Source organism: Crotalus tigris, unplaced genomic scaffold, assembly GCF_016545835.1.
Source record: "Crotalus tigris isolate CLP2741 ecotype Arizona unplaced genomic scaffold, ASM1654583v1 scf7180000020655.604591, whole genome shotgun sequence".
In the NCBI taxonomy this organism is placed as follows: domain Eukaryota; kingdom Metazoa; phylum Chordata; class Lepidosauria; order Squamata; family Viperidae; genus Crotalus; species Crotalus tigris.
In genome coordinates, this window is record NW_024098126.1 from 188,626 (window position 1) to 197,965 (window position 9,340).

Below are 9,340 nucleotides of genomic sequence, written 5' to 3' on the forward strand. Positions count from 1 at the left end.
ACTGGAATAAATGAACACATTATGAAGTTCCAATTTTGTCTTATCAAATCCTGGTATATCACCATTGTTAACACTTACACACCAATTCTCACAAGTTCAGATGAAGATAAGGAAGATTTCTATGAAGATCTGGACCAGACTGTTTAAATAACTCTGGCAAGTGACAGACTTGTCATTCTGGATGATGGAGTCCTTGGGAGACATGAAATGGAAAAACTAAACAGCAATGACCTATGCATCAACAACACAATATTCAGACTTGCAATATTCAATACAAAGCTATTTGAGTAAGGCACCCATTTGACCATGTCATAGTTTGTCAGCATAATCTCAACAATGTCACAATCACTCATGCCATGTAAGGTGCTAAGTACTGGACAAATCATAGACTGGTCCAGTCAGTCCTCAACTAGTACTTTTTATTATTATTTTATTTATATCCCTTATTATTGTTTATAAATAACACAAGCTGGTGAACATATCTAATCCTCCTTCCTCCTCCTATTTTCCCCTCAACAACAACCCAGTGAAGTGAGTTGGGCTGAGAGAGGATCTGGTCACCGAGCCATTTTTTGATGCCTAAGGAGGGTCTAGAACTCATAATCTCCTGATTCCTAGGCCAGCACATTAACCATTAAACCAAATTGGCTCCTTTACATCATAAGCAATGAAAGACTATCATAAGCAATGAAAGACTATCATTCCACATTGGCAGACTACAAAACCCAGACCTAATCCAATGACATCTGCGATGCCCTCATTGTGGTTCTCTATATACTGTAAATAGGGGAAGCAAATCAGACTATGGAAACTACAGAGCTATCTCACTGCTGTCCATCGCAGGCAAAATCTTTGCCTGCATTCTCCTGAACAGACTTGTCACTGTCTTGAAAAGGAACCACCCAGAGGCCTAGTGGCCTTCAGCCAGAATGGAGTACAGCAGACATCATATTTGCTGTGAGGCAAGTCTGGGAGAAGTGCATTGAGCAGAACAAGCCTCTTTAGTTGGTCTTCATTGACCTAAAAAAGGCATCTGAAATTGTAAATAGGGAGGCTCTCTAGATCAACCTGAGATGTTATGGATGCTCAAGGAAATTTGTGAAGTTGATTCAGCTACTCCACAACAGAATGACAAGACAGATTCTTTACAACAATAGTACATCAATTACATTTGCCATTTCCAGTGGGGTAAAACAGGATTGTATGCTAGCTTCAATCCTGTTCAATCTGTTTTTCATGTTGTCACTTATTATGCTGTGGTGGTACAGTGGTTAAAATGCAGAATTGCAGGCTAACTATGCTCACACTGCTAGGAGTTCGATCCCTTCAATCCTGACCAAGTCAAAGTTGACTCAGCCTTCCATCCTTCCGAGATTGGTAAAATGGGGGCCCAGATTGTTAGGGGCAATATGCTGACTCAGTAAAACCACTTAAACAGTGCTGTAAAACACTGTGAGGCAGAATATAAATCTAAGTGCTATGGCTATTGCTATGCAAGGTCTGCAGGAGAGAGTGTACATGACCTTAGTTGCTTGAATACATAGACTAAATTCTTCCATATAGTCACTGAAGAAACCTTCTTTGCTGATGACCATGTGCTCCTGGCACAAAGACAGTGATTCAGAGTTTATGCTGAACAAATTCTCAGATGCTCAAATTCTCTTCAGCCTGAATATCAGCCTGAACAAGACTGAAGTACTTTACCATCTCAGGCCAAATACCAAGCTTGTAGAATAAAAAAAAATCACTGTTGACAACATGTAACTGATAAATATAAACAGCTCCAAATGCTTGGGAAGCATCCTCTTGAGCAATAAGTCTTTGGACAAAGAAATTGACTCGCAGATCAGCAAGGCCATCCAGGCATCAGGGTAGCTGCGTACTAGAATGCTCAATCAACACAACATCCATATCTCCACACAGTGAAAGTCTATAAAGCTGTGGTTAACCTTTCTCTTCTTGATGGATGCGAGTCCTTGACTCTGTACCCCAAAGGCACATCAAAAAACTGAAGAAATTCCACATGGGCTCTCCACTCCATCCTAGGCATTTATTGGCAAGACCGTATCTCTTGCTTTGAGGTCCTGGATCCTGTAGAGTCCACCAGCTCTGAGTCCCTGATTATTAGAGTCCAGAGGAGATGGGTCCAGAATAGATGATCGCCATATGCTTGCCAGTTACTCTATAAGTGTACTGGAATCTGGGAAGAGACCTTGGAATTGACTACTCACATGCTAAAAAGTTCTCTGAAAGAAATTCTATGTCACTGTGGACATCCAGCCACAGAAGCTAGAAACTGCAGCTGCTGCCGGCAAGCCCTGTGCTATGAAACCTCCATAAGTGCCACCAAAAACTGATTGAAAACTGTGACCAGAGTCACAGAATAATACCAAGAGATACTACAACAATGAATTTCCAGTGCCCCCGCTGTGTGCTAGACTATGTTTTCAGATTGGGACTGCAGAGCCAGTCTTCTTCATACTTGGACTACCCTACAGATTGTCCTCGACTTAACAATAGTTCAGTTAGTGACCGTCTGAAGTTACAACGGCACTGAAAGAAGTGATTTATGACCGTTTTCACACTTATGACCATTGCAGCAGCCCCATGGTCATGTGATTTACATTCGGATGCTTGACAACTGGTTCATATTTACAACAGTTGTAGTGTCCCTGAGTTATGTGATTTCCTTTTGCGACCCTCTGACAAGCAAAGTCAATGGGAAAGCCATTAGTAACGGTGTTACTAATTTAACAACTCTAGTAATTCACTTAAACAAATGTGGCAAGAAAAGTCATAAAATTTCTCACTTAGCAACATAAATTCTGGGCTTAATTGTGGTTGTAAGTCAAGGATTGCCTGTATTAAACTATGCAGGAGGTTATTTGCTCTGTTACATTTCCATTTTAATTCAATAACAAAGCTATCTCTCTTCAATACTACAGTCTATGGCCAATTAGAGAACAGGTCTGTCATGCAAGTTTCAAAACTAGTCATTCTAGGTCAGACATGTCAAATTCATGATGTCATGTGACGTCGCGCGATGTATCGGAGCTTTTTCTCCATTGCCGGCAATGGGGTGGGCGCGGTTTCCTGGTGACCCGTCTGGCACGTGGGCCGGCAGTTTGACACCCCTGCTATAGGTGATATTTCTATACACATAGTTATAGTAAAAAAAAAACAGTATCAGAGTATCCATACAGCTTCATAGTTAGCTTCACCCAGAAATAAAAATACTACATTATAGAAGACAATCTCATTAGGAAAATTAATCTTAGTTCCCTTTTGGTAAGATGGAATTGTTCAGCTATTTAGAAGATTACTTTGACAATGAGCAAAATAAGCAAGCCAAGATAATAGGTTTCCTGTCCCTTAGTAAAAGTGTTTCATAGTGTAGCTTAATAACAATTTACTATATTTGATAGCTATAAGCAACATAAAATGCAACACAAAATGGAGTGAGTAGCCTGGTTTTCTCCTTGGTTAAACCTAGCAGGCTGGTTCAGAAGGGACAAAGTAAATAGAAGGACCAAGTATTCTACCAATATTTGGTTTAAGAATTAGAGGACCCATCACTGGTAAACACCTGTACAGCAGATTTTGTAGGAGCACAGTCTCTTGTAGTAGTTTATACTATGGTAAAGGAATAGTATATGGGTTCCATTTAAAATCTATTAAGTATTTAAATATGAATTTCAATACACAAATTAGAATAATGAAATTATCTCCCCTTTCCTTTTCACAGGGAATTGATTTGTTCCTTCCTTTCTGCACAAATGGTCATCCAAGTTACAACTCAACTGGTTTTTTACAAGGTAGATTTTTATATTTGCTAAGCATGTGCTTCCATGCCAAAAACCTCTTAGCAGGTTAGTAAATCATTCTGAAGGTTATAATGGTGATGTCTTACAAAATATATTACCTGCTTAGCATCATCACAAACCAATAAACTCTTACACAAAATACTATAACTCATTGGGAATGGAAGTCCTCCCCAGTAGAGAGCAAAGCCACCCTACACACTCTGGGACACAATCTCAACCACAGAAGATTCAAAATGGTCCCTCTAACCCAGGGGTGTCAAACTCGCAACGTCATGTGACATGTTGCAGCGTATCATGACTTTTTCCCCATTGCTGGAGCTGGGGTAGGCGTGGTTTTGGCACGACACATTTGGCCCATGGGCCAGCAGTTTGACACCCCTGCTCTAACCCTTCTTGAATACAGTAGAAGTAAGTTAGGAGATACAGATGCCAGGCAGCTGGCAAGAAACTATAGCCCCAAGAGGTAGGCAAAGGTTGAGAGCAACAGACCAGTGGCCATGCAGCTTCTGGCTGAGGTGCAGAGATGGAAAAAAACTTGATTTTCTGTGGATACTGCTTAAGACACTCCATATTGTATAGTAAAGTGTTGCTGCTGTTTTGCTATGAGAGAGTTGAGGGAGCAGACAGTAAAAGCAATATCCCAAAGGTACTTTTTCACAATGCAACTGGACTTTTTTGTTTTCCTTTGAAGATGTTTCGCTTCTCATCCAAGAAGCTTCTTCAGCTCTGACTGGATGGTCCCTGGATGGATTTAAATGGTACCTTTATATTTTCTAACCTGCCTGCTTCCTAGTTCTGTAAAGTTCAAATGTAACAAATGGCAGCAAATAGCCATTTTGGCTGGGGAATTCTGGGAATAGAAGTCCATGTATCAGGAGGGTGTCCAAGTTGGAGGAAAAGTGAATCTAAAGGTTGCTCTATATCAGTGATAGTGAACCTTTTAGAGACCGAGTGCCCAAACTGCAACCCAAAACCCACTTATGCATCATCGAATGCCAGGTGGGCGTGGCCCATTTGGTGGGCATGGCTGCGGTGGTAACGGCAGACTGGGTGGGACTAAAAAGTTCAATCAATCAATTCCAACTTTGCAAGATCTTTTTTTTTCCGTGAGAAGTTGAAATTGACTGATTGAATCCTTTTTTTTTTTTTGTACACGGTGGTGGAGGTTTAAAGCGAAAAGGTTTTATAAAACCCAGCTGAAGGCCTAGGACTGGGGCGATGGTGCGCGTGCTCACAGAGAGGGCTCTGAGTCCTGCCTCTGGCACCCGTGCCATAGGTTCGTTACCACTGCTCTATATCTTCATTGCCATAAATAAGAAGGTAAATCTAACACAAATTAATATTACAATATTCATTGGAAACGATGGTAAGTATTTTTGCTTTTTTTGCATTCTGAAATTTATACAAGTGAGGAGGGTGATTTTTATAAAAATGGCTTTACAGTGGTGTCATCCTACTCATAAAATGATTTCTGCAGAAGAATTTGCACATTGTCTATACTTTGACTTTTATTTTTGTTCTAGCAGTACTTTTATCTTTCAACTTTCAGTCTAAAAGTTAGACTGCTGCCTGACACTATCGGCCCCTGCACAGAGGCCAGCAAGCGCATAGGTGCTGGGATGCATCCAGCCATGTGAGATCTCAGCGAGTTAGCAGGTGGCTGGTTGAAGAGGAACGGTTGCCATCTCCAGGGCATGGCGTAGAAGGCTCTGAGTGCCGCCTCTGGCACCCATGCCATAGATTCGCCACCACTGATTGTACTAGTACATAGCAAAACATGACATGTGGTTTCTTTTACATATACTGAATAACGAAAAGAAATACTTTCACCATTTTGTAGTGATTAGTTGCTTGTATTTAGCAACATAATTTCTGAAAAATAGGGTTTCAGAAAGAGGGTTTATGAATTGCATATGGTTAACTTCTGTTGTATAGTGAGAGATAATAATAACAATAGCAAAAAAAAGGTACAGGAGTCATGAAGGCTCCTTAGAACATGTTCAAAAGCAACAATGTTTTCACCATTTTTACCACGACTAGAGAATCATAAAAGATATGAGAATAATTTTCCCAGAATATTTCAGGAGAAAAAAAGCTACAGCTAATAGACAGATATCCTTGATGTGTAACAAAATCAATTATTAATGTAAGTTCTTTCCAGCTGAAAATTGGTTCAGCATCAATGGAAAAAAAATCAGCAAATCAAATAATAAATACATCATCACTATTGCTCATTCCAAGTGTCCTGGAATGGATGCAAGCAGATAGATGCTGATTGTAAAATCAGTGGCTTTACCTATTGCCACAGGCAAAGGAGCACCCCCCTCCAAAACACACACACACACACACACACATAAACACACACACACACAACCCTTGGAGCCATGTGCAATCTGATCTGGAAAGAGCAGTAAAGGGCAGAAGATCAAGATGACGGTGGCATCAAAACAAAGATGTAACCTAGAAATGGATCCAATAATGGCCTAGAGCTGAACACAAAGGAAGGGAGTGGTACCTAGCAAAGAAGGCTCCTAGTCATTGCTCTGAGAGATGACCAAGCAGCTGAGCCCAGGCGTCCTGCTGCCTGCTCTCTCTGCAGTGAAATTCATGCCTTACTGTGGTTTTCTTCCAAAGGAAGAAGAATGGGGTTGTCTTTCAGGAAAGGCATAAATCTACCCAACTTCAAGTGCCTAAATGAATCCATCTCTTAATAGACCAGTCTTAACTGATCTGGTGATAACTGGGGGGTAGAGCTTAAGCAATTTTGAATAGTTTGATTGTAGTTCAAATGAACAGATAACTGTAGTTCAGATTTTATAAAGAAAGAAAGAAACGACACAAATTGTGAACACAGGCCCATCATGTTCAGGAGCTCCACTGAAAATCTCTGTTGAACCCACCAACTGGAATGACTTTGCAGTGCAGCAGGACCAAATCAAAAAGGCTTTTTTTTTTTACATGCCAGCCTTTTCCAAGCCAAGGCAAGAGAAAACAACTTGACATCCAAGTGGAAAATAAATTTGAGATCACAGGCCTTAATTTGCCGGTGCAATAAGAAAGCAGGCAGGCCATGCTGATTGCCCTCTGCTGCAAGGGACTAGGGAGAGATCCTGAAAGCATAAATTCATGTGCAGTAAAGTAGACTATTTGGGAGTTTGAATCCTCCCATATTCCATGAGTTGCTGGGTCACCTTGAGTGCAAAGCAAACTAATCTTAATTTATTATCTATCAGTTGTGGCCAGTGGATGAACCCTAAATTACAGTTTAAAGACTAGTGAGGTAGATTATTCATCTGCTGGCCCTGTGCAAAGTGACAACTAGCTACTTCTTGAACATACACAAGCCTTTTTAGTCCCCCAATTGTAACCAGCTACTGATAAAATAATGGCTAGTGGCAATGGTCTATTATGAGAGGAGGGTTAAACATAATTGTTCAGCATGGTAACAGCATATATGTTTCTACTCCAAGCAAAATCAGTCATGACTCCTCCCCTTAGTAGGTATATTTAGCTCCCGAAATCGCCAAAAATCGATAAAAAACCAGAATATAACAAAAAGAAGCAAACTCAGCGACCCCAAGGACAAGCTTCAGGGGCGTTGTTAGACATGTGTAAACAACCTGCCGACTATTTAGCAAGCACCTGCATAATTTGTATTCTTATACTTATGAATGAAACTGGCACATGGAGCATTATGGAGATGGATAGGATGCAGTGGGAATTGCCAGGAAAATTACAATTGTTAATGTTGGAAAATCCAATTAGACATCAACTTTTCATCTTTGAGTGAATACTCTATAGGTGGGGATGTGGAGGAGAAAGAACAGGATAATTTAAAGTTGAACTAACAGAATAATTTTAAGGTTTGGAAAGAGAAGAAAATACAGCACTTACAAAGAGATTTAATGGAGAGAAACCAACATTGCATTTGCTATGAATTTTTGTTTTGTTTTCCATCTAATTCTAAGAGGTTCCTTTATTTTTTTTCCCAGGAGTCAAACCAATAGCTAAACTAGCCACACCCAGTGGCTTCAAGGATGCAAACACAAATAAAAAAACCTCAAAGCATCTTTTTAGCATTATCATCTTTCCGTTGGACAGATGGAGAGGCGCCCTTGTTTATGATGATAGCTTTTAAGCTAGCAGGAAGATATAAAAGATTCCACCTGGATGGCTCCTTAGCACACAAAAGAGCTGAATTTAAGCATGAATTCAGCTGGCTTTAAGAGCATCCAGCTCTTGTATTCAAGGGCAATCTGCCATCCAGAACAGGCCTTACTAAGAGGATCAAGAAGTGAAAGCCTTTCATTTCTGAAGCATCTCCAGACAGATTGTACATATTTCTCTCACCTCCAGTATTTGCTTACCCCAATGATGACGGTGTCATCGCCCTGGAAAACCGGGATGAATTTATCTCCCCGTATGATCTCCGACTGATTCAAGGGCCGGAACCTACAAAGCACCTTGATGCTGCATTCATTGATTTCAGTAGTCATGCTGGCTGGGCAATGGGACTCTGTCTTGGTGTGCAGCTTTTGTAGCTAGAAGGAGTGAAGAGCAGCAGGAGATGCAATTCCCAAGGAAAAAAATGAGAGACAGAGGGAGGCAAAAGCAGGTTGCACACAGGCACTCTCGAAAGAAGGATCACAAAGGGGAAGCCTTTCCTAGATTGTCACCCCACAGCAGCAGAGCAGTTGGCTCTCTCGGCTGGGTTGGTAAGTCTTCCGTGCCTGTGGTACCCTGGGATGTTGCTTGCAGTGCCTGTATCCCCCTCCTCCTGCTGCAGGAATCGGCAGCATCAGCATCAGGCAAAGGGTTGGGCTCTAGCTCAGGGTTAATACTTTTAAGGTGGAACAATTCCAGTGCCTTAAGGTGGACATGAATTTTTTTTAAAGAACTGCACCTTATAGCTAGTCTCTTCACTTGACATTCCAGTTGGTAGCAGTTACTTTGTTCCCTCTATCCTTTCCAGATACAAAATAGTACAGGGACCCTATCGACAATAGATGTATGGCAGAGAAAATATTGAAAATGAGAGTTTGTCATGCAAAGTATAGAAAAGTTACTTTTCCTCTTGTATGCAGCTGGTAAATTTTTAAAAGATTCTCCTTTATTTCAGAAATATTCAGAAAGAAAAAAAATCACAATTGAATGGGACTTGAGTGGTGTGGAATTAATTCACTGAAAAATTTATTATTTATAGAAGATTGAAAATAGCAAATTTGGTTATTTCAGATTGGTTTTAAGAGCGCTCCAAACAAATGGGAATAAGAATTGAACAGGTCTTTTATAAATCGAGGAAAATTTTATTAGTAAGGACAGACAAGTAAATGTAACTGACAATGCCTGTGGACTGATTTGCTGAAAGGTGCTTCCAACTCATTATGTAGGAATAAGGCTTAACGAGGTAGTATCCTTAATGTATTCAACCAATAATAGGATCGATTAATCCATGAAGTCCACACAATAAGCAATATAATGCTTGCATATGTTTACATGACTAAGCAATGAGTGAC

The 9,340-nt window shown here is 40.5% G+C and overlaps 1 protein-coding gene across 8 annotated transcripts in view; it reads right to left on the reverse strand.

The window, feature by feature from the left end:
- Nucleotides 1-8,644, reverse strand: part of KIF5A (kinesin family member 5A) — a 59,994-nt gene extending 51,350 nt beyond the window's left edge. For 3 of the 8 annotated variants that reach the window (XM_039368165.1, XM_039368161.1, XM_039368160.1), the window contains exon 1: nucleotides 8,192-8,643. In XM_039368165.1, the coding sequence (XP_039224099.1) occupies nucleotides 8,192-8,320 (129 nt within the window). In that variant the 5' untranslated portion in view covers nucleotides 8,321-8,643. Of the gene's footprint in view, nucleotides 1-8,191 lie in introns of all 8 variants that reach the window. The other 5 variants (XM_039368167.1, XM_039368164.1, XM_039368163.1 and 2 more) reach the window with 3 other exon arrangements.
- Between the last annotated feature and the right edge of the window lie 696 nt (nucleotides 8,645-9,340).